General features: G+C 37.8%; 2 protein-coding genes and 1 pseudogene across 14 annotated transcripts; 1 reads left to right on the top strand and 2 right to left on the bottom strand.

Annotated features, from left to right (window-relative positions):
* Positions 1-562: 562 nt before the first annotated feature.
* LOC149053871 (muscle, skeletal receptor tyrosine protein kinase-like) lies at positions 563-8,152 on the bottom strand (annotated as a pseudogene). Its single transcript, XR_016180101.1, has 14 exons — positions 7,974-8,152; positions 7,685-7,801; positions 6,843-6,944; positions 6,265-6,298; positions 5,670-6,124; positions 4,873-4,893; positions 3,676-3,927; positions 2,873-3,169; positions 2,396-2,511; positions 2,225-2,289; positions 1,984-2,132; positions 1,641-1,819; positions 1,437-1,559; positions 563-781 (listed from the first exon to the last, which is right to left on the bottom strand). The product of XR_016180101.1 is annotated as a muscle, skeletal receptor tyrosine protein kinase-like (transcript).
* A 2,030-nt stretch (positions 8,153-10,182) lies between these two features.
* Positions 10,183-11,770, bottom strand: LOC149053872 (solute carrier family 35 member F3-like). The gene is made up of 3 exons (XM_089183765.1): positions 11,684-11,770; positions 11,171-11,254; positions 10,183-10,623 (listed from the first exon to the last, which is right to left on the bottom strand). The coding sequence occupies exons 1-3, from the start codon at positions 11,768-11,770 to the stop codon at positions 10,183-10,185; spliced, it is 612 nt and encodes a 203-aa protein (XP_089039891.1).
* Positions 11,771-12,667: 897 nt separating this feature from the next.
* LOC149053873 (tyrosine-protein kinase transmembrane receptor Ror2-like) lies at positions 12,668-23,582 on the top strand. Of its 12 annotated transcripts, none has more exons than XM_089196849.1 (21): positions 12,668-12,951; positions 14,153-14,254; positions 14,609-14,642; positions 14,805-15,262; positions 16,037-16,057; positions 16,897-17,148; positions 17,656-17,952; positions 18,312-18,427; positions 18,532-18,596; positions 18,907-19,052; positions 19,219-19,509; positions 19,929-20,050; positions 20,134-20,290; positions 20,517-20,627; positions 20,791-20,969; positions 21,050-21,172; positions 21,661-21,731; positions 22,128-22,168; positions 22,468-22,564; positions 22,655-22,754; positions 23,325-23,582. In XM_089196849.1, exons 2-21 carry the CDS (start codon positions 14,194-14,196, stop codon positions 23,403-23,405), a joined length of 2,823 nt encoding a protein of 940 aa, XP_089052975.1. In that variant the 5' UTR covers positions 12,668-12,951; positions 14,153-14,193; the 3' UTR covers positions 23,406-23,582. The 12 variants fall into 12 exon arrangements, 9 of the variants coding, with proteins under 9 accessions (XP_089052975.1, XP_089052986.1, XP_089052956.1 ...); XM_089196857.1 differs by having other exon boundaries at positions 12,907-13,386; XR_016183797.1 differs by lacking the exon at positions 22,128-22,168.
* The last annotated feature ends 1,349 nt before the right edge of the window (positions 23,583-24,931 follow it).

Here is a 24,931-nt window from a genome sequence, read left to right on the forward strand (position 1 = left end):
AAAAGGTCAAGGAAACTCTGCAGGAAGTATTTTGTTGTCGGAGGAGAGGGCAGATCTTAAATTGAGAGGAATCTACTCCTAGTGGTAATTATTATACAGTAGACTTACTTTGAAAACTCTGATAAATCGATAGCAAACGTTGACATGATAACTCTTTATCTTCAGCAGATATTGAACATGATAATAATGATGATGATATTTTGTGTAAGTATTCGAAATCTTAGCTTACTAACATTTACTTTAATATGAAATAGGTAAAAAGTCTCACTGCTAAAACTGTTTACCTCCAGATTCAATCTCCCATAATAACACTCCAAAGGACCATCTGTCGCAAAACAGCACTATTAGGTCATTTTACAATAAAAACAAATTTCTTCTTACGGAAATATAATTCCAAATTGCAATGACACCATAACCCCACCAACATTACTACATCTCGATAAAACTAATATATCTTGGAAAGCATGTATTTGATATAGCACCTGAGCTATATTTTTACGTTACAACAGTACATATGCTTAGAGTACTCGACTTGTTCTCAGAGTCTCATCATGACGAGGGAAGTATCTGCTGATTGATTTCAATGGAAAACACTCAGAGACCATAAAATAGCTTCAAAGCTTAATCAGTTATTAGGATCCCTATTCGCTAATAGCAAGTAGCTTTACAATTTTAACTTTCCCTCATAATTCCTTACAGAGTTAACTTACACATCTGTTTTAGTATTGTACGTGTAATCCTCCAAAGACTCAAGAGCCATTCAGCGAACCGGTAACAGTACCTTTTTTGGAAGAAAACATTTAAAGCATGGTTTGAGTAAAAACAATTCGGTTTAAATAATACTAAAGAATAGCAGGTAGGGAAATCGTGAATTTTTATAGTTGTATGTTGAGACGGCATTGGCTCAGGGAGATAAAACTGAGATTGCAAGGTGTATGTAAATAGCAGTTTCTGGAAATTACTAGAATGCTAACTGACGGTGACATGGATACTCGAACCTTCTAATGACATACCATGGAACATTCTAGAAAATTCTGTTAGGTTTTGTGATAAGTATGTAATTCTACAAAGTAGTTGTGTTGTAAGCTTCTAGAATTTCCAGAATACGTTAGAGAATTGTTATTGTTTTCATTGTTATTGCTTTCATTTCATAAGAGTCGTTTCTTCGTAAGATTTAACTTAAGACGAAGTTCGAAGATCGCTTTCATATTTATTTTAGACGTGTTGTTTAATAAAGTAGTTGGGTTTGTAGGAGTATAGTGTTCTTTCTGTCGGTTAACGTATACTGTAACACTTCAAAGGAGGAAGAATCTTTGCAATACGATGTAGCTGGAACTACGAATTTTAGCATGTTTTCCATGAAATAAAAAATTAAAAAATACTTTGTCGTTTTAACTACTCTTCCCATTTTTTAAATACGAGAATACTGTCCATACCCCGGATGTACTTTCGTATTCACCAATTTCATAAACATCACGTGACAAGCCGAAGTCGGAAACCATGGCAACATTCTCCTCGCCAAGAAGCACGTTTCTTGCTGCAAGGTCACGATGAACACACTAAGAAAGAGAAGCCAAATAAGAATCAAATAATCCTCTAGAAAGGAAATATTTTTCTGAATTCTTTATTGTATCTCGTACCTTTTTGCTAGCCAGGTGTAGCATTCCACAAGCTACATCTCTTGCAATCTTCACTTTGTGTTGGGGCGTGAAGATCATTTCGTTTTTCCGAACATTGCAATATGGATTTTCTCTATTCTTCTTCAGTTGGTCCAAGAAACAGCCATTTGGGGCCAAAGTGACAATCACCAATACTGGCTCTAAAAATTTGCGACAAAGTTAAATATTAAAGTTCTGAGGCAAAAATTGCACTCAAGTGTTGAACTGTTTGTGTTGCATAATTGGGAATTTATCATTACAAAGAAGGATGAAAGTGGAAAGGAAACTGCACGTAGAACATCAATAAATATCAACTAAAAGTTACCAGTCTTCGTACAAGCTCCAATAAGACTTAAGACATTAGGATGTTCACCAACTGTGACCATGACTGTAAGCTCGTTAATCAGGTCCCGTCTCTCTGTTTCTGTAACAGAAAGACACTTTATTCTGAGGGAAGCAAAGTTAATTTTCATATGAAATGTTATTTAATTGATAAGTGGCAAATTTAGCCTTTCAATGGCCAACGAAGTCTTTAAACGGGAATAAAAATAGTTTCTAGATCTTACCTAAAATGTATAGTTATGACGTTATATATCTTCAACATAGAAGACTCGTTGAAGTGGTGTTTTATCTAAAAGAAAAAAAATGTTTTTTTCAAAAACAGAGCATGCAAAAATTTGAAAGCACTACTTTGTCATACAACAATCAAATTTTTTACCAAACCAATTGTTCCTTACTCAAATTCTAATGAGTTCAGCCATTTCCAAGAACCTTTTACTGCTACTGTTGATCAGATCCCTGCTAAAATCAGAATCTATAATCAGCTGGAAGTCAACCTCTAATATTTCCTCACCTGAAAATCAACCAAAGAACACAGGAAAGAGATAAAAAGACAAAAAAGGTATTACAGATGAATGAAAAAGGAAGAGCAAATTATGAACTAAAAATTTGTTTTACTGGTTAAAGATTTCCAAACAGTAATATACGGCTAGTTTAATGCTAAAAAAGGTTGAGACTCTCAATTATAAAAGCGGAAAAGAGAAATATGATACGAGTTTCCACCCGTCATAATCAGTGGCATTCGACCTCATTTCCCCACTCATGATAATATAGTTACAGCATCTGCTTGCAACGTGTCATTGGCACCCAGATATCAACAACGCTCTCAACTATCAACTGTCAATTTAATTGAAAGTAGTATATACCCAACATACCAGAAGATAGAGTTTTTAAATCAAGGACCGTGCTACTTCGCCCGTGGCCAATTTCATTGAACCCATTGACCATAATCTCGTATGCTGTGTTTGGACGGAGCTTTTTAATAACATCTTGAGTCAAGTTGCTCGTTGTGTTTGCTTCATAATAGAGCTCGGATCCTTTGCTCCGGTACCGAATCCGATATCCCAAAAGTTTTTCTTCATGACGAGAAGGAGGTATGCCCTTCCAAGAGATTAAAATGGCTGTTGAATTAAGAGGATGGCCTCTAAGGAAAGTGGGAGCCTCTTCTGGAACTGGTAACAAAAAAATAAGTAAAAATACTCTTGATCTCTTAAACATTTTGGTCCACAGTAAAGAAGAGTGTGTTCCTTTGGTTGATCTGGAGCAGAATCTGGAGTCCGAGAGGACTGAGATCATCCTACATCAAGGCAATCAATAAATGATCTAGATCTCTGAACCAGGATCTTTCAGCTGCTTGGTTTTTATACCATGATCAAAGAAAGCCTGGTAATTAGTCTGCTTGAGTCTGCTCTTGATCTGCGTTTTCTCTAAGTCCGACCTTGGGTAATATTGTGAAATCTTCTATAAAATTTGTCTGCGCATAAAACAAAGCAAAGGAAGTGATGCCACAGAATGAAACATCCTAAATTGTTTTTCGTCAGTATCTGAATAAAATGTCTGTAAATTATGTTTTAAAAAGAATTTTTAAATGATTTTTGAATTACATTTATACTTTCAATATTCTATTTCCCTCGTGCTCTTCGGCTCTCGCGCAAGTTCTGTTTATGACTAAATTTACCTCTAGAGGGACATCGAGATACGTTGCAGTATTCCCATTGAACATTTGGGTCAGTGGTAAAACACCATGGTCCATCCGGGCCACTACTGTCCGGGTTACGACACATGTTGGAGTCATTTTTGGAATCAGCGACATCTTTAGGAATCCGCCAGTGACGATGAGGACACTGAGATTTCCACGACTGACATTTACGACCAGATTGAGTGACGTTCATGTTGCCACGGTAACCAACTCCCACACCGTAGTAACAATCTGAAATAAATCGCATCTAGATGTTAAGGTACTGTCAACATAGAGGTCGGTACACACGAGGGGACTTGTAGCAGGGATTTGTTTTAGGGACTAGTCCGCTGCACGGTTAACACGATGGGACCAGTTGTGGGGACAAGTCCCCTGAAGAGTTTATCTGCTGGGACCTGTTTCACATCGAGATAGCAAAACCTAAGGCGCTTTCACTGAAATTCAGCGAACAAGGAGCGATCCTAAACAATGGAATCGAATTTAGAAAATTAACTCCAAACAATTGTAGGACACGCTCACGTCAGAAAGCAGCATCTCTTCCATTTACAAAATTGGTCAGGCATTTACAATTTTGAGAGCATTTGCTTTTTTCGACTGAGGTTCTGTATGCTACTCTTCCAGAACTGAAAAACAGCAGCTATTAAAAAAAGGCCGCCATATTAAAACGGAGCATGAAAGGGGTTATGGGAACTTAAATACTGATCAGTGATTTGAATACTTTCATTTGGTCACAATTGCAAGGACTTGTCACTTTAACAGTTCATACACAGGAACCTGTATAATTTGGGGGAACAAGTCTCAAGAACTTGTTGATATCGTGGACCACATTTTGTTACCTGCAACTACATTTGTCAGTGAAACTGGGTAGTTCACACGAAAGGACTTGGTCCTCGGGACTAGTCACAGGAACTAGTTGCAGGGACTAGTCCCTTCGTGTTTGTCAACCTCATAGAACTTGAAGAGCTACACCGTGGAGTGATGTCGACTGGGATGGCGAGAAGCCTGGATAAAATGTAAGTTACTTTTACGTCATCGCTTGAAGCATAACTTAACATGTATAGAAATCATCTTTTTTTTTTATCAAATCTTGATCTTTTTGTTCAAAGCACTATGGACGCATCAGACAGCGTTCGATTAGAGATCGTAAAATAACTATTCAGAACATTAATTACAGACCTGTACTTTCAGTGTCATCGCCTATGGGAAATGGAGAAAAGTGAGAGTAGTTGAGGTCAGAAAATATAAAATTATCTCATCGACAAGATAGGCTAACAATGTTAAAATTATTTCCTAGAGCTCGATTTTTTTATATGTTTGTGTCTTCACACAAGCCAATGCACGTGGCTCATATGCTGCCGGAGCGTTCCAACTTTTCGTGACATTAATTAACAGCTATTTACCGAAGTGAATGTGGCTACTGGAGGATATTTACTGAGCTGCGAAGCGGCGAGATAAATATCCACCGCTAACCACGACACTGTGATGAATAGGTATTTTAGTATATGCTAAAATAGAAGGATGATATAACGCAAAAAGATGATCTTAACTCATTTATTCCTGCATAATATTTTCATTATTCACCTCCGATCAACTCGGGCGCAAATTCCGCCCGAGTTGATCGGAGGTGAATAGCAAAGGATAGTTGGGGATGGAGCAACCAATCAGAGTGCGCCTCCAACGCTATCTACTGTTTTTGTACATAATAAGTATTGCTTTTCCCCAAAGATGTGATTCAAATCCATCGCAGGTAACCTCTCCCCCTCCTCCCTCTGCACTTCGGAAAATTTCCCCGACAAATCGCCGGTAACCATTATTACACCTGGGAGGGGAGAGGTGCAATATATCTTCCCTCAGACACACAGCGCAGGGACCCTGTTAAACCCAAAGGGTTCTTTAACTCTCAAACGACATGACCAGATTACGAGGGTAACTTGTTCAAATAGAGGAGTTAATGATGACGTTGCAATACCTACCAGGAAGATCGTACCATTGATAGCACTCAGGAGCATCGCCACCATTAGCAGAAGCAAATTTAGAGCTCGAGCAATTTGCCAAGTCTACGTAGCGTTGAAAGATCAGTATATCTCTGATTAAGGCCATTTCCCTTTTGCAGACGACTTGCAAATATTCGCATGAGCTGCGACAAATAGGGCGTTCTTTAGGCTGCACCAATGATTCATCACAATTAGGGAAACCATAGACACAGAACAAGTCTTTAAATGGGATCCTGCACTCCGGTGTGATCTCAAGAGCGTCCAAATAACCCTTAAAGTTCACAGCTTCCCTTTCACCAGTATCCAATGTGGACTGATCATCATAAACGTATAGAGTACTGGTTATATTTTTACAGAATTCGCCTTTATACTCGTAAAATATACAAGAAGCGTTTCTTGCGGAGGCATTCACCGGAGGAAATGCTGGAATGCAGCTAAAGATATAGAAAAAATGAAAAGGAAATGATGAAGAGGCATGTAAATGAATGAATAAACAAATAGATAAAACTGAAACAAAAAATAATATACAGAGTACTTAGCTTTAGCACTTCAGTGGAATGTTAAGCATACCAACCTTGCATTAGAATGCCCTTGAGTGAGGTTATTTTCTGTTTATCGGTAAAAGAAAGTAAAGGGAATGATTATTAAAACCCATGACCTCGGTGAAACCGGTGCAGCGCTCTACCAACTGAGCTAACAAGCCAACTGTTGAATCCAGATAAATTTTCGAAGTGGTGAATAATGGCTGTAAAAAGATGTGAAAATCATATGTGTGCACTGCGGTTGAAGAAATGAATATAGAATCGATCCTCGTAGTTATGAACGCTACTGAACTAGTAGTTGAAGTGAGGCCTGAAAAAAATTCAGGCCCGTAAAATTCGTAAAAAAGTGGACAAGCTCAAGGAAACCGAAATGTATGAAGCTAATGAAAGTAAACTCTACACATGATACATATTTTTGTGGTAGTCCCAAGTATCCTCAGCAGACGAGGATTCTGTCTCGCCTTAAACTTTGTAGAAATTCATTTGCCGTTAATAGCTTTTCAATGCTATCTTCCTCCTCCAAGAGTAAAATGTCGCTATCATGTATTATCACTTGGCTGTGAGCAGCATAGCATCTGAATCAAAAATAAAAATAACTTTTTCTACCAACCACAGCGAACATAGATTGCGCTCAAGAAGGTAAGAACAACTATGGTCCAGACTTGAGTCATTTCTATGTTGTAAGGTTGGTTACCAGTGGAAAAACTTCAATCTAATTTAAAGATGTAAAGATAAATAAGAAAATTAATCCCTTATCGTACAGTCAATAACTTTGTACAAAACGAAAAACATTTTAAAATACTGAGCAAACTGAAAGAGAGCGATTGATTGGTAAACTCGATATGCGGAAAGACATGAATATCTATAATTTAGAATCGAGCCATTACATAATACCAGACTGTCAGTCGTTATCCTAAACCGGTTGAATTAGATCGTTAAGTTGAAATAATCTGCATGAACATATTTCTAACGACTGCTACCATTCTTCTCCAGATATAAGTAAATCTAATAATATATTCACTAATCAATAATCTAATAATCCAATATAAGTGAAACTAGATGTTATTCTTTCCTAGGGCATAATTATCTTTTATAGATGACCTGCGGTCACTAATGGCACAACAGAGTTCAGTAGCGCAGAAAATTGAAAATGATGTTCGCAGCACGTTAAATGCCAATTTGCTGAAGGGCAAATCTGACTTTTCACACGCCACGTGGTTTGCCTGCGTGGATATTCTGTTTGAGAATCGCTTTCTTGTTGTATGAGATCAGTTCGTCTCCTATCGTGGCGGATATTGGTTTTTTAAGTGGAACTGCATGCTTAAAAATACAGTCACCGCTGCAAATGAGTCTAACTCAGTTGGGCAAACAAAGTTGTTCTTCACAGCCGTTCCTGACGCCAAACTGATCACCCCACAAGACTATCCATTAAGTTAAGAGTCTACTGCTTACCAACTCTCTGATAGATATGGTATTCATCTGCGAATCAAAACAGGATAAACAATACTCTGCCGAAGCGCTGGATCCTGTTTCATAACCAGCCCGCCGTGACGTGACGTTTCAGTTAAACTAGGAAAAACACGTCGTTGTAAATAAACTAAATGCAAATGTGTGTCAGCCTTCTAAAATGAGAGCAACGCTCGATACAATTTTTGAAGAAAATTCATTTATCCTTTGTAACACAGTATTCGAGTAATTTTGCTCGCATGCTTGAACGAAAATCACTCATGACTTTGAATACCTTCTAGCTGACTACTGCCGTATCTTACAAGGCCTTTTTTTTTTGGTTCCGCTCTCTGATACTTTACGATGATATTCACCACGAAAGCTTAAGTTAAAAAAGCTGATAGCCAATGAACAGCTAAGCGAGTACCACTGACTTTCCTGCCACCTTTCAGTTTCAGAACACAACACAAGGTCATCGGGGTTGGTCTGCGCAGAGGTGGAAATTACAGAAACTAATCCTCTCCATTGTTTTCTCTACTTAGTTCGTCACGGAAGCCAAATGACGCATTCATTCATGATCTGTCTTAAATGCGACACGCACTCAAAACGATGCAAAATAGTTAATTCAGCGGTCCCCTGAGTAAGATTTTTAATTGACTAAACGAACTTTTCAACTGGTAAAGCAACTCATTCAACCACAAAGAAGAATCAGTTGACCCTGTTTAAGTTCCAATAAATGTGCGCATGCTAACAGATTTTTTATATCTCTAAAGGTCAAACTTTCTTCTCCCTTTGTTCAAGTGAATGTTATGTCATCGAGCAAAGCAACTCACGCAACCACAAAGAATACTCATTGATCTTGCTCAAGCTCAAATAAAACTGTGTAGGGTGAAAGTATCTAAACAAATATAAGGTAAGAATGGTCATAAAAAGGTGGGTAATGAAAAAGTATGTTATTAAAGGATCTGTCACAATGGCGTGAATTTACCTCCGAGCCTCACTGATCTCAGAGTAATAAGTGGTTTTAGAAAAATCAGTTCTAAATTTTTTTTTACTGTCCAATGTATTTGTTGGTACTTAGAATATTTCTATTTGTAAAAACCAACAAATTGATATCAGGAGATTTGCTCTAAGTGGTTTCAAGGATGAGTAAAATAGACCAGACGTGACGTGACGTGACGTGACGTGACGTGACGTGAGTTCAAGTGAAGTGAAGCGAAGTGAAGTTAGACGAAGGAAACGAAGGAAACGATGATCGATTTAGTAATTGAGGAGATTGAACTCGTTAGCAGGCTACATAATTTAGACATGACAGGAAAATTCCGGCCCCCTTCATGAATCAAGTATCAAAAAACTCTACCGTTTTTAATGAATCACTACCAATGTTTGTCTTCAACAGATCGCCTTAAAACGTTGCATCTTTCCATATATTGACATCATTATAGATTAATTTAAAAATTCCTTTGGGATTTATAACAGAAGTATTTCTTGTTATTATTCTTTTTAGTCACATTTACATTAATCAACTATACAGACGTATCTTGAAACAGAAAAAGGTCGATTCTTGTTTATACTGAATAAAGCACAGGACGAAATATCAAGAATCCGTAAACGGAATAAAGGGGGTAACTTTCTAAAGAACTGTGATGTTGCATCGGTGGGAGAGTATAAGAAGGTAGTTCGGTATTATCAACTGATTTGATAACGTAAATTGGCCACCGTTAAGAGTATCAAAGCTGACGTTCCTGACGAAAGGCTAACACTTGAAACGTCATCTTTGAAACTCTTTACAGTGGCCAATTTACGCTATCAACTCAGTTGCTAATACCAAATTACCTTGAGTTATCTACACTTTTTACTATAAATCTCAATCAAAAGTCCTTGAATAAAGAGACCGCAACACTCTCATCCTGTGTGTGTATCGAACCGTTCAACTCAATCTTCCTTCAGCTTGGACAGAAGTATACAGCTCAGAAGTTACATAATTCTGATAAGGACTAATGCTAAGCTTAATTACTCTCGGACATCCGGTGAAAACTGAGGCTAAACTATTTGTACACAAAATTAATAATGTGTTTATCTCAGCACATTCCGTTTGAAGACAGCTGTTGCTCAATGGACATTCCTGGTCTAACCAGGTCTTCTTAGCCTGGTGTAATGTTCTACTGACGCTCAAGAGGATCTTTGAGGAGTTACAGGAAATATTGCGATGTATGATAAGATTGAATAAATCAAAAGTTTAGTTAGCAACCAAGTAAGTGACAGAAGCAATAGACCCAAATATCATTTATTGGCTTTCCAAACTTTTCCAAAATTCTAACATGGCTCCGAGGCTAAGGAGAATAAAACAAAAGGAATTAATTATTCATCCCTCAACCTCGATGTGATTTTTTTCTTTATTCCTCAAGCCTCGGAGCCAAGTTTGAATTTTAATACATCGAAAATGGCCTATTAAATCCTAGGAGTGGGTCCTTCATAAGTTGTTTAACACAACAAACGCAGTCTCAATTTAAGATCCGCTCTCTCTTCCGACAACAAAATATTTCCTGCAGAGTCTTTTCGATCTCTTTTGGTAACATCATAAACAGAAAACCAATCACGATGGAAAATGCAGCAACTATTTTATAACTGCCAAACGCTGCTCCTCGGAAGAGATAATCTGTCACAGCATTGATAGGAATACCGAGAACTGTGCCAAGAGAGATGAACAAGGGGTACGTAAAAGCGATGCCAAAGTTTATCAGGAAGTTGAATATCATTCCCAGAACTGCATTTCCACAAAGATATTTCCAGGGTATATCTTCCCATTTGAATTCCTCCCAACGTGTATAATGAAAGATGACGATTAAGGGCCAAAGAAGTACGGTGCTGAGTAAGCTGAGGCAGGACAGGAACAGGGAAACTTGACCTAATGTAGCATCCCCAATGATTCTTTTAAACCAGACCTTAAAAGCAAAAGAGAAGCGTAACCGACCAGAACTCCCCGAGCGGGGCATGGTACCGAGCGGGAGCCAAAGCAAGCTCGTTTCCAGGACTTTGCGTGGGATTTCAAAAAACAGGTATCATTCTACGAACTAATACTTTTTTGATTTAATGTTTCTACCAAGAAGACAAAATTTTGGTACGATATAAGTGTTAAGAGTATGTGGTCTCTTTTAAGATCAATTCAGTGTGGGTGTGTCTGGATTTAAGCCTAGTTCAAGCTGAAATAAATTAATCGAAAAGCGGCTAAATTTGCATAACTTAAACTAAAGAGGCTGTTAGATATTTGCTCTAGTTTCACGTCATGTAAATTAAGATCCTGTAAACAAAACGAGATGAATAATCTGAGCCTCTCTTTAAAGAATTAGAGATTCTTAAATTAACTGATCTTGTTATCCTTCACAATACACTTTTTATGTATCACTATTACTATAATCTTCTTCCATCTTCCCTTGAAAATTTTTCAAACAGTAGCATCTATGCATTCTTACAATACCAGGCTTGGCTTACCAAACAAACTATAGTAAATTCAACATTCGCTTTGCAGCTGTAAAAGTTTGGAATCACCTTGAACAAAGCATTAAACACCTCCCCCTTAAACATTTAAAAACAAAGTCAAATTAAACATCTTACAGTCTTACTGTTCATGAGTTTTCAACTGGTCTCTTCTTCTTTTTCTTTTTATTTATCTTTTTTTTATTTATTTATTTTTTGTCCTCTTCTTTTTTTTTACCAATAATTTTCTTTGCTCAAGCTTTGGTGCCAACCTACGTCCTATATTTAAACATTATTTACTTTTACTCAGCTAGATTAGCTTTTCAGTTATTTTGAGTAAATGTTACCTTTTTTGTATTAATACATCATGTGTGTAAATAAAGTTAAACTTCTTAATTTGGTAATAAAGCTTCTTCTTGTTGTTGTTACAAGGTTTTCAGCACTCGGATATCCCTGGCATTCATTCTAGACTTTCGCACAGTGGGCATCTCGGTGATCAAAACCCTACCAGTATTTCTCAGAATTTACCTTATACAAAGCAGCTCCGATTGCTGCAGTTACGGACAATATCACACCGACAACATTGGGTCCTGCAAATCCTTCTGCATAAGCCATCATTATTATGCCTCCAATACAAAGTGCAACTGCTGAAATCTGTAGGAGTAAAAAATAAAATGAGACGAGGTGAAGGTCGTTACTGGATTAAGGAGAGATTCCTTTGCGTTTTCCACAAAAAAATGAGGTAAAACCTCCTACATCGAGTTCTGTCGAGCTCCCCTCGTAAAGACATTATTAGAACTACTAAGATACCAAGAAAACTAAAACTAGAAACAGATTCGTAACGATACGGAGAGGAGATATGACGATAGAAACAAAAATCAAACGACAACAGACTTAGTTTATGATCACTGCGCAAAAGCATCATATATCGACATTCCTATCCTTGCAGTATGCAGACACTTTAAATTTGTCACCAAGGAACTAGTTAAGAGGCCCAGTCACAAGTCTCCTATGGTTCAGTGGTAGAGCATCCGAAATACCAGAAAATTTAGTTGTATCAACTGAGTTGATAATGCGAATTAGCCACCGATGAGAGAATCTAAAGCTGACTGTTTTGAAGGTTACCCCTTCGTCAGAGTGAAACGTCAGCTTTAGAATTTCTCTCCGGGGGCTAATTCACATTATCAACTAAATTGATACGACCAAACATCACCTTACTGGTTTCAAGTTGTGACCGAGGTTTGTTCCCCTCACCTTAACAATTCCGAGCCTTTCTTGCAGCCAAATCAAAGAGAATACATAAACGCTGCCCGAATGACCCCGAGGGCTCGCACATAGGAGTAGTTAGCTATCATCCACAGAAGACAAAATGGCCCCACGTATTTAAAGAGTAAGCTGAGGTGCAGGCCTTGGCTTCCAAAGACTCTCTCACTTTCTTTAAAGCAGTGGAAGGAAAGACAAAGTGTTTATGTACGTCACAACCTCGTTTTCAGGGCTTTCTCTCCCTCTCTCGATGGAGGAGAAGGGAGGGAATGAGGTTGAGTATGTTGTCGCTAAAAGTGCTATTTAAAACAAAACAAGACCTTCGATGAGCTTCAGTGCGAAACTGGTACAGAAAAACTTGACTCCAAGTTCGCAATAGAAGCAGACGTCACCCCATCACAATCAAGTCACGCGCCACAAATTATTAATTTGAGTCTACTCTCGGTCATTCTCGACACGTCAAGACACGAATTGACATGCTTGACATACTGCTCGTTTCTCTGTTAATTTTTGCAACTGAATGATGGCAAGAGGTTAGTGTTGTTCGCTTGGCTGTTTATTCGCTATCAGCTTTCTTAACTCACGCTTTCGTGCTGAAAATTATGGTGAAGTATTAGAGAGCAGAACCAAAAAGGAAAAAGCCTTGTAAGGGAAGACAGTAGTCGGTTAGAAGGTATTCAAAGTCGTGAGTGATATTCGTTCAAGCGTGCGAGCAAAATTATTCGAATGTTGTGCTACAAATGATAAATGAATTCTCTTCAAAAATTGTATCGAGCGTTGCTCTCATTTTAAGAGGCTGACACATATTTGTGTTTAGTTTATTTACAACGACGTGCTTTTCTTGGTTTCACTGAAACGTCACGTCGCAGCGGGTTGAGTATGAAACAGGATCCAGCGCTTTGGTAGAGTATTGTTTATCCTGCTATAAACTATTTGCAGAGGAAAATACCACATCTATCAGAGGGTTGGTAAGCAATAGACTCTTAACTTTGTGGATGGTCTTGTGGGGTGATTAGTCTCTAAACTGGCGTCAAGAACAGCCGTGAAGAACAACTTTGGTTGCCTAACTGAGTTGAACTCGTTTGCAGTGGTGACTGTATTTTAAGCATATTTAGATCCACTTAGAAACCAATCTCCGCCACGATGGGTGACAAACTGATATCGTACAACGAGAAAGCGATTCTCAAACAGAATATCTACACAGGCTAACCACGTAGCGTGTGAAGAGTCAGATTTGCCGTCCAGCAAATTGGCATTTTAAGTGCTGCGAACATCATTTTCAACGACATCTGTATGATGATGATCACATTTCACTTTGACATCTGTATATCATTTTTAATTAATTTCTGCGCTACTGAACCCTATTGTTCCATTAGGGATCGCAGGTCGTCTTTAAGATAATTATGATCCAGGAAAGAATAACATCCAGGTTCACGTATATTCTGGAGAAGAATGGTAGGAGTCGTTAGAAATATGTTCGTGCAGATTCTTTCAACTTAATAATCGAATTCAACTGATTTAGCTGATTTCGGATGATACATGACAATTTGGTGTTATGTAATGACTCGATTCTAATTTATAGATATTCATGTCTCTCCGCGTATCGAGTTTACTGATTAATCGCTCTTTTTCGGTTTGCTTAGAATTTAAAATGTTTATCCGTTTTGTATCAAAGTTATTGACTGTACGGTAAGCGAATTAATGTTCGTGTTTGTCTTTACATCTTTATATTAGATTGAAGTTTTTACACTGGTAACCACCTTTACGACATAGAAATGACTCAAGTCTGGACCATAGTTGCTCTTACCTTCTTGAGCGCCATCTTGGCTCGTTGCGGTTGGTAGAAAAAGTTCTATTCATTTTTGATTCAGATGCTATGCTGATCACAGCCGAGTGATAATACATGATAGAGACGTTTTACTCTCGGAGGAGGGAGATAACGATGAAAAGCTATTCACGGCAACTGAATTTCTACAAAGCTTAAGTGCGAGACTGTACGAACTGCCCTGGCAAATAAAACGTATGGCACGTTTGCAGTACATCCATCAATAAGCAGTTATATAAAAACTCAGTTATGTTATTAAATGAGATTTTTCCCCTTTTTCTATTAAAAAGTTTTATTATAAAATTTTATTACAATAAATATTATTTTAATAATCATTTACTTTACTTTCTTTTACCGATAAACAGAAATTAACCCCATTCAAGTGCATTCTAATGCAAGGTTGGTACGCTTAACATTCCACTGAAGTGCTAAAGCTAAGAGCTCTGTATAATATTTCTTTCAGTTGTATATACTTGTTTATTCATTCATCTTCCTATATCATATATTTATTCATTTACATGCCCATACATTATTTCCTCTTCATTGTTTCTATATCTACAGCTGCATTCCAGCATTTCCTCCAGTGAATACCTCCGCAAAAAACGCTTCCTGTATATTTTACGAGTATGAAGGCGAATTCTGCAAAAACATAACCAGAAGTCTATACGTTTATGGTGATCAGTCCACATTGGAATCTGGTGAAAGGGAAGCTGTGAACTTTAACCGTTACTTTAAAGTTTTCAGTGGGTTGGCGCCGGAGTGCAGGCTCCCAGTTAAAGACTTGTTCTGTGCCTATATTTTCCCCCACTGCGATGAATCATTGGCTCAGCTTAAAGAGCGCTGTATTTGTCGCAGCTCATGCGAATATTTGCAAGTCGTTTGCCAAAGGGAAATTGCCTTGATCAGAGGACTACCAGCCTTTCAATACTTCATAGACATGTTAAATTGCTCGAGCTCTAAATTTGCTGCTGCTAATGGTGGCGATGCTCCTGAGTGCTATCAATGGTACGATCTTCCTGGTAAGTATAGCAGCGTCATCGTTAACTCCTTTATTTGAAAAAGTTACCCTCATCATCTGGTCATGTTGTTTGAGAGTTAAAGAACCCTTTGGGTTTAACAGGTTCATTGCGCTGTGTATCTGGGAGAAGATATATTGCACCATGTGGTGCCTCTCCCCTCCCAGGTGTATTAATGGGTACCAGCGATTTGTCGGGGAAATTTTCCGAAGTGCAGAGGGAGGAGGGGGAGAGGTTACTAGCGATTGATAAGAATCCCATCTTTGGGGAATAGTTATACTTAGTATATTCTAAAACAGCGGATAGCTTTGGAGGTGCGTTCTGATTGGCTGCTCAATCTCCGAAAATTCTTTGCTCTTTACCTCCGATCAATTCGCGCGGAATTTGCGCCCGAAAATATTGTGATCGTTGCAAGAATAAATGAGTTAAAATCATCTTTTATGTGCTATATCACCCTACTATTTTAGTACTTACTAAAACACCTATTCATCACAGTGTCCGTGGTCAGCGCTGGATATTTATCTCGCCGCTTCGCAGCTCGGTAAATATCCACCAGTAACCACCTCCACTTTGGTAAATAGCCGTTAATTAATGTCACGAAAAGAAGGAACGCTCCGGCAGCATGTGAGCCACGTGCATTGGCTTGTGTGAAGACACAAACATATAAAAAAAATCAAACGCCAGGAAATAGCTGTAATATATTTAGCCCATCATATCGATGAGACAATTTTATATTTTCTGACCTCAGCTACTCTCACTTTTCTCCATTTCCCATAGGCGATGACACTGAAAGTACAGGTCTGTTGAACTGTTTTCTACGTTCTCTAGCAGAATGCAGTCTGATGCGTCCATAGTGCTTTGAACAAAAAGATCAAGATTTGATAAAAAATAGATGATTTCTATATATGTTAAGTTATGCTTCAAGCGATGACATAAAAGTAACTAACATTTTATCCAGGCTTCTCGCCATCCCAGTCGACATCACTCCACGGTGTAGCACTTCAAGTTCTATGAGGTTGACACAAATGAAGGGACTAGTCCCTGCAACTAGTTCCTGTGACTAGTCCCGAGGACCAAGTCCTTTCGTATGAACTACCCAGTTTCACCACAAAATGTAGTTGCAGATAACAAAATATGGTCCACGAATTCAACAAGTTCCCGGGACTTGTTCCCCCAAATTATCCAGGTCCCTGTGTATGAAGTGTTAAGGCGACAAGTCCTAGCAATTGCGACTAAATGAGAGTAATCCAATCATTGAACAGTATTTTAGTTCCCATGGCGTATACAGTATACAGAACCTTCGTCAAAAAAACAACACAAAAAAAATTGTAAATGACTGACTTATTTTATAGATAGAAAAGATGCTGTTTTATTGACGTGACCGTTTTCTTCTATGTTTTGGGGTTAATTTTCTAAATTCAGTTCCCCTGTTTAGGATCGCTCCTTGTTCGCTGAATTTTAGTGAAAGCGCCGTAAATTTTGCTATTTCGATGTGAAACAGGTACCAGCAGTGAAACTCGTCAAGGGACTTGTCCCCACAACTGGTCCCATCGTGTTAACCGCACGGCGGACTAGTGCCTTAAACAAGTCCCTGCTACTTTGACAGTACCTTAAAATCTAGATGTGATTTATGTCAGATTGTTACTACGGTGTAGGAGTTGGTTACCGTGGCAACATGAACGTCACTCGGTCTGGTCGTACATGTCAATCGTGGAAATCTCAGTGTCCTCATCGTCACTGGCGGATTCCTAAAGATGTCGCTAATTTCAAAAATGACTCGAACATGTGTCGTAACCCAGACAGCAGTGCCCCGGATGGACCATGGTGTTATACAACTGACCCAAATGTTCGATGGGAATACTGCAACGTACCTCGATGTCCCTCTAGAGGTAAATTTAGTCATTAAGAGAACTTATGCGAGAGCCAAAGAGCGCAAGTAAAAATGGAAGATTGAAAGTATAAATGAAATTAAAGAATCATTTTAAAACTCTTTTTAGAACATAATATACAGACATATTATTCAGATACTGACGAAAAACAATTTAGGATGTCATATTTTGTGACATCATTTCCTTCGCTTTGTTTCATGTGGAGACAAATTTTGTAGAAGATTTCACAATATTACTCAAGGTCGGTCTTAGAGAAAACGTAGATCAAGAGTAGACTTAAGCAGATTAATTCCAAGGCTTTCTTTGATCATGGTATAATGACTAAGCAGCTGAAAGATTATTGTTTAGAGATCTCTATCGTTTGTTGATGGCTTTAATGTAACATGATCTCAGTCCTCTCGGACTCCAGATTCTGCCCCAGTTCAACTAAAGGAACACAATCTTCTTTACTGTGGACCAAAATGTTTAAGAGATAAAGAGAGTTTTTACTTATCCTTTTGTTACCAGTTCCAGAAGAGGCTCCCACTTTCCTTAAAGGCCATCCTCTCAATTCAACAGCCATTTTAATCTCATGGAAGAACATACCTCCCTCTCGTCATGAAGAAAAACTATTGGGTTATCGGATTCAATACCGGAGCAAAGGGTCCGAGCTCTATGATGAAGCAAACACAACGAGCAACCTGACTCAGGATGTTCTTACGAAGCTCCGTCCAAACACAGCATATGAGATTATGGTCAATGGGTTCAATGAAATTGGCCACGGGCGAAGTAGCACGGTCCTTGTTTTAAAAACTCTGTCTTCTGGTATGTGGGGTATATAATACTTTCAATTAAGCTGACAGTCGACAGTTGAGAGCTTTGTTGATATCCGGGTGCCAATGACACGTTGCAAGCAGATGCTATAACTATATTATCATGAGTGGGGAAATTAGGTCAAATGCCACTGATCATGACGGGTGGACCTTTATATCATATTTCTCTCTTCCGCTTTTATAACTGGAAGTCTCACCTTTTTAGCATTAAACTAGCCGTATTTTACTGTTTGGAAATCTTGAACCAGCCAAACAAATTTTTTAGTTCGTAATTTTCTATTTCTTTTTCATCCATCTGTGTTCCTTTTTTATCTTTTTATCTCTTCCCTGTGTTCTTTGGTTGATTTTCAGGTGAGGAAATATTACAAGTTGACTTCCAGCTGATTATAGATTCTGATTTCAGTCGCGATCTACTCAACAGTAGCAGTAAAAGGTTCTTGGAAATGGCTGAACTCATTAGAATTTCAGTAAGGAACAATTGGTTTGATAAAATTTTGATTGGTGTATGGCAAAGTAGTGCTTTCAAATTTTTGCATGCTCTGTTTTTGAACAAAACATTTGTTTCTTTTAGATAAAACACCACTTCAACAAATCTTCTATTTTGAAGATATATGACGTCATAACTATACATTTTAGGTAAGAAACTATTTTTATCCTCGTTTAAAGATTTCGTTGGCCATTTAAAGCCTATATTGGCCACTTTTTGGTTTCTAAACACCCTTACTTTCAAAATGAGGCCAATTAGCTAACATTTCATATGAAATTTACTTTGTTTCTCTTAGAATTTCCTTTCCATATAAAAGGTTTTTCGCTCACCCACGTTTCTAAACTGAAGCATTGGGTACCTTGCCAATGGTTCATTCGAGAAAAGCAGCTTTCATGACAAACATTATCTTATTTACCGCTGATGAAGTATTCTTGAGAATTTTGTTAATTTTGTTTTTAGAAATGGCAGCTTGAGGGCAGACATTAAAGTCCTTGCAGCAATAAATACGAACACAACCGACAACGATGATGCTCTTAATCATTTGATAGGACGGATGCGTTCGTCGTTTGGAAATCGGCTTAAAATTACTTCCATATGGGTTCAGGGTAGGTAAAGCTTTTTAGATGCGTATAAGAACTACCCTACTCTCAGATCATCTCAGCCCCCCCCCCCCCAAAAAAAAAAATGAATGACTCCACATAATATGGGTTGTGTAGTTTTAAAGCTGCTGTTTTTTAGTTGTGTATTGTTGATTCTTCCTTCTTTCGCTAGAAACACCGAGGTCCCCTAAAAGTTTCTCCGTAAAGAATGCACAGAAAAAATATCTTATTTTGACATGGGAGGAGCCAGAGTATGGGAGCTTATACCAGATACAAAACTACACTATAGAGGGAAAGATATCAAGACTGAAGAACTTTACCGCACTTTGGACAATTCCTTACCCTGAGACCACGATGATTATGGAGAACTTAGATCCCTCCACAGAATACACCATCAGATTATCAAGCACCAATAAGTATGGGAGGTCAGAGGGTGTATTGTTAACACAAATGACACTGCCAGGTAATAATAACACCCAGAGTAGGTTTCTCCCTCCCCAAATGACCAGCACCAAGTTGATCTTTACATGTGTACAGGTACCTTCCAAAAGGAAATTGTTCGAAAATTCACCAAGCTAGTGAAAAGGAAAGGGAATTGTCAACAATAACAACTGATGTCATCCAACGCTAGGACAAGACGCGATCATAGTGTTTGATACTTGTGTTCAATAGTATTAAATAATTTCGCTGTAATTTTCTTTGTTCTCAAATTAATGTAATATAAAAGAGTTCAAACGTAAAAACAAAGGTATCAAGGAAAAAAAGTTTCAAGTTGTCTATTTTTCTTACTGAAGACACAAATTGAACAAACGCTTGTACGGGAAAGGTTAATGCTTCATGTTATTTGCTTACGATAAGCATTTGCTTTTTTCCAACTTACAGACAGATTCATCAGAGATTTGATGTTGGTTATAGTCTTGCCCTTGTTCTTAGCCGCTGTATTTATATTGGCTATTTGCTTAAAGTTTCGGCCAATATGTAAATCAAAACAGAAGAGAGAAGAGGTAATTTGACTTGAATTTTATGATAAAGTTATCCAGTGATCTAATGTTTGAAAGAGTAATTCGCTGTTGCATTGTTCTTGAAGATTGAGCTCTCCATGAAAGTTGGAGACTGCGCGGAAATTCCCAGATCAGATGTTACTCTCCAAGACAAGCTGGGAGAAGGTGCATTTGGGGAAGTGTACAAAGGCTTGGTACGCATGGGAGAACAAGTGAGAGCCTGCGCGGTAAAAAAACTTAAAGGTAAACATTCTTGATAAAGCTTTAAATTTGATTGCTTGACTGATTTTCTTAGTTAATAAGCTCAGTAAATTAATAAGTGAATGATCGATTTACAAAATTTATGATTGGTTGATGATTTCTTGATTAAAAGTAAATGCATTAGATGCCTTTCAAGTGTTTGATACAAATTTGTAAACACATTTCCTGCCCTTTGGATATCAGTAAAGCTTAGAATATTTCTTTGTAGTGAATGCTACAGAAACAGAGAGACGGAACCTGATTCACGAGCTTGCAGTCATGGTCGCAGTTGGTGAACATCCCAATGTCTTAAGTCTTATTGGAGCTTGTACCAAGACTGGTAACTTTTAGTTGATATTTATTGATGTTCTACCTGCAGTTTCCTTTCAAGTTTCGTCCTTCTTTGTAATGATAAATTCCCAATTATGCAACACAAACAGTTCAAGACTTAACTGCAATTCTTGATTCACGACTTTAATATTTAACTTTGTCGCAAATTTTAGAGCCAGTATTGATGATTGTCACTTTGGCCCCGAATGGCTGTTTGTTGCACCAACTGAAGAAGAATAGAGAAAATCCATACGACAGTGTTTCGAAAAAGGAAATGAACTTCACGCCCCAAGACAAAGTGAAGATCGCAAGAGATGTAGCTCGTGGAATGCTACACCTTGCCAGCAAAAAGGTTCAAGATCCAATAACGAATTCAGAGAAATATTTACTTTCCAGAGGATTATTTGATTTTATTTGGCTTCTCTTTCTTAGTGTGTTCATCGTGACCTTGCAGCAAGAAACGTGCTTCTTGGCGAAAAGAATGTTGCCATGGTTTCTGACTTCGGTCTGTCACGTGATGTCTACGAAAGTGGTGAATACGAAAGTACATCCGGGGTATATACAGTATTCTCTTGTTTAAAAAATGGGAAGAGTAGTTAAAACGACAAACTATTGCTTATTTTTATTTCATGGAATGCATGCTAAAATCTGTAGTTCCAGCTACATCGTATTGCAAAGATTCAACCTCCTTTGAAGTGTTACGGTACACGTTAACCGACAGAAAGAACACTTTGCTCTTTCAAACTTACCTACTTTATGAAGTAACACGTCTAAAATGAATATGAAAACGATCTTCGAACTTCGTCTTAATATATGTTAAATTTTCCAATTCGTTTCAAGCAATTAACGCATTCGGGGATCCTTTGGCGGTGCTAAGTCCCCTTGTGGTCCTCGCAATCTCAGTTTTATCTCCCTGAGCCGATGTCGTCTCAATATACAGCTATAAAAATTCATGATTTTTCGTACGTACTATTTTTCAGTATTATTTCAAACTGGATTGTTTTTACTTAAACTGTGCTTTAAAATTTTTCTTCCAAAAAAAGGGAATATTACCAGTTCGCTGGATGGCTCTTGAGTCTTTGGAGGATTACACGTACAATACTAAAACAGATGTGTAAGTTAACTCTGTGAGGAATTATGAGGGAAAGTTAAAATTGTAAAGCTACATGCTATAAGCGAACAGGGTTCCTAAAAACTGATTAATCTTTGAAGCTATTTTATGGTCTCTGAGTGTTTTCCACTGAAATTAAGCAGCAGATACTTCCCTCGTCATGATAATGAAGCTCTAAGAACAAGTCGGGTGCTCTAAGCATACTGATGCACTGTTGTAATGTTAAGATATGGCTCAGATGCTATATCAGAGTCATGCTTTCCTTTAAATACTGGTCATATCGAGATATAACTAGTAATAATGGTGGGGTTATGGCGTTATTGCAATTTGGAATCATAATTCCGTTAGAAATAAATTTTTTTTATTGTAAAATGACCTAATAGTGCTGTTTTGCGACAGATGGTCCTTTGGAGTGTTATTATGGGAGATTGAATCTGGAGGTAAACAGTTTTAGCATGGAGACTTTTTACCTATTTCATATTAAAGGATATGTGAGTAAGTTAAGATTTCGAATACCCAAACAAAACATCATCATCCTCATCATCATGTTCAATATCTGCTGCAGATATTGGGTTATCATGTCAACTGTACACGCTATTGTATATTGCACGTATGCTCTCGACTTATTAGAGTTTTCAAAGTAAGTCTACTGTATAACAATTATCATTAGTCGTCTTACTGAGACAAGCTGCCGATTAAACCATTAACAAAGACTGAACTCTTTAACTTTCCTTTCAAGGTAAAATGCCGTATTCTGGTCTTGGCGGAATGGAAATAATAGAATTTCTGAAAGCAGGAAAAACTTTAGCCAAGCCGGATGGATGCCCAGATGAAATGTAAATAATCTTGAATGGAATAAGACCCCGGTCTGCCACAGTTGTTCAACTCTGAGGTGCGACTAAACAGAATCGTTTTTCTTTTCACAGCTACGATATGATGAAGTCATGCTGGAGTTTGGATTCTACAAAGCGTCCATCATTTTCTGAGCTTTTGGAATCACTCGAGGAAAAAATAAGGAGGAAAAGCGTAAGAATTTAATAGTCACCGAAAAAGTTTATGATCGTCTGTACTCCTTGCATCAGGAAATGGATTTCCATCGGGATAGAGCAGAAGGAAATATATGAAGAGCTCTTTGTGGGCTCATATGCTAAATAATGTTTGTTTCACTAGTTTATCTTGTTGGTATCGAAGATGACGTAACTTTTATTGCAAGTTAGTTAGCGCAATGATGGTACTTATGTGGAGTAAGTTACTAAGATGGTCCACTGATGGGTTGACCTATTTATGGGTGTGTTGTGTTCAGTTGCGATTGAGTGAAGGAAAAGGACTTTGTTTGTGTTAAAGAACATCACAAATCACTTTAAATCACTTTTGAAGTCAGGATTAAAGAAATTACATCATGATACTTGACAAACATTGATGAAAATGCTTCAAAAAATGGATCCAACGGGAGAAGAAATATTTAATACAAATTTTCACATTCATGATCAGTAGAGCTGTGTATCGTTCAATGAGTAAAAAGAAATAAATGAAGAATTTGTTCTTTACCTTTATCTAAAGCATAGGCTTATTACCGTTTGTTTTATTTTTTTGTAGGATGTCCTGAAGGGTGAGAACTGTCTTGAACTGGATATCAAAGGAATTACAAATATCTCAATGGGCGAAGGTGATGACTAAGATGGAAACAACTGCCAAATAGCTTAAAGAGCTTTTGTAGGAGTTCAAATACTTTTAGGCTAACATTTAAATTCATTTTGGTCATCTTTCATGATTTTCTTTTCAGTAGTCATTTGCACAGCGTATTCGATGGAAAGCCTTTCATGTTCGCATGAATAAAATATTTTCATTCATCTATGCCTTTGTATGTGATCCAAAGAAATCGTTGTCGTCCATCATAAGTAGCAGTGAACTTAATTATTGAATTCATACCCTGACCTAACTGCGAGAAGTGGACACGTTTTTCAGTTCATGAAGCCCTTTAGCAAGTTACGTATTATTGTATTATTGTAAGCAAGTTATTGTATTTCTTCATTCGCTTACTACCATCCAGTTCGTTAGTTTTCTTTGTCCCGCCACCCTCTTTACCGATCTAAACCGCAAAACCAAAAATCCCAAAGCCCCCCTCCTTATTGAAGAATGATAAGTACCTCTCGCTTGCCTTCGTCCATGGTGGCACTAGAAAACGCTCCTCGACAACTAGTAGCCTCAGAACAGATCTTTCGCTTACAAAGTGGAACGAGCGGCGAGACATTGGTTCCCAGCCCCGACTCTCCAGGCATTCGCTTCGCTGAACGGCACGCTAATCGTCAAGTTGTGATTGTTGATGAAATCGCTTTCATAAATACAGCCGAAGAGCAGCTTTGCTAAGATTAAAACTCGTGTTAATGGAACCGACGACGCGAAAGACTGACGTTTTATCATAAGTGTTTTCATGCTTTAAGAACTGCAAATCAAATCAATTATTTTAATCAAAGTTGCTCTTATACTAGTTTGTTTGAGAAAAAATTCATTTTTTGGGCTGCCATTTTTCTTTTCAAACTCCTTGCAGAATCTTGTCAGGTAAAGCAAGATCACAATAACTCCGGCAGAAAGTGTGAATATATATTCAGTTGTGCATCGCTCCTTAAGCGACCCATTTGTACCTACTCATCGTCGCAGAAGAGAGGGTTCAGTTTTGAACCGATTATTGACGCTGGTTCGTTCTCATTGATCTTCACAAGGAAGCACTGTAGGTGATAGACGACTTTAATGTATCACGATAACATTTAATGCTTAAGCACACCATTCCAGTCTCATACTGCCTCGAGCTAACAATTGTATCGCTCTTCTGTACTACCAAAGTGTACTACTAGCAGTGTTTGGTAGTTTATGCTGTTAACAAAAAAAGGTCAAGGAACCTCTGCAGGAAGTATTTTGTTGTCGGAGGAGAGGGCAGATCTTAAGTTGAGAGGAATCTGCTCCTAGTGGTAATTATTATACAGTAGACTTACTTTGAAAACTCTGATAAATCGATAGCAAACGTTGACATGATAACTCTATATCTTCAGCAGATATTGAACATGATAATAATGATGATGATATTTTGTGTAAGTATTAGAAATCTTAGCTTACTAACATTTCCTTTAATATGAAATAGGTAAAAAGTCTCACTGCTAAAACTGTTTACCTCCAGATTCAATCTCCCATAATAACACTCCAAAGGA

Source organism: Pocillopora damicornis, chromosome 1 (genome assembly GCF_964200805.1).
Source record: "Pocillopora damicornis chromosome 1, jaPocDami1.2, whole genome shotgun sequence".
In the NCBI taxonomy this organism is placed as follows: Eukaryota; Metazoa; Cnidaria; class Anthozoa; order Scleractinia; family Pocilloporidae; genus Pocillopora; species Pocillopora damicornis.

What these genes read in the sequence shown, in the direction of transcription:
- LOC149053873 (XM_089196830.1), top strand. Translation starts at nt 14,194, where the DNA reads ATGACTCAAGTCTGGACCATAGTTGCTCTTACCTTCTTGAGCGCCATC. An exon ending in TTTAAAAACTCTGTCTTCTG is followed by an intron (nt 17,953 to 18,311) that starts GTATGTGGGGTA and finishes GTTGATTTTCAG; the next exon opens with GTGAGGAAATATTACAAGTT. An exon ending in TACAATACTAAAACAGATGT is followed by an intron (nt 21,732 to 22,467) that starts GTAAGTTAACTC and finishes TTTCCTTTCAAG; the next exon opens with GTAAAATGCCGTATTCTGGT.
- LOC149053872 (XM_089183765.1), bottom strand. Translation starts at nt 11,770, where the DNA reads ATGGCTTATGCAGAAGGATTTGCAGGACCCAATGTTGTCGGTGTGATA. An exon ending in TCGGAGCTGCTTTGTATAAG is followed by an intron (nt 11,255 to 11,683) that starts GTAAATTCTGAG and finishes TAAATGTTTAAG; the next exon opens with GGGGAGGTGTTTAATGCTTT. An exon ending in AATTTACTATAGTTTGTTTG is followed by an intron (nt 10,624 to 11,170) that starts GTAAGCCAAGCC and finishes TTTGCTTTTAAG; the next exon opens with GTCTGGTTTAAAAGAATCAT.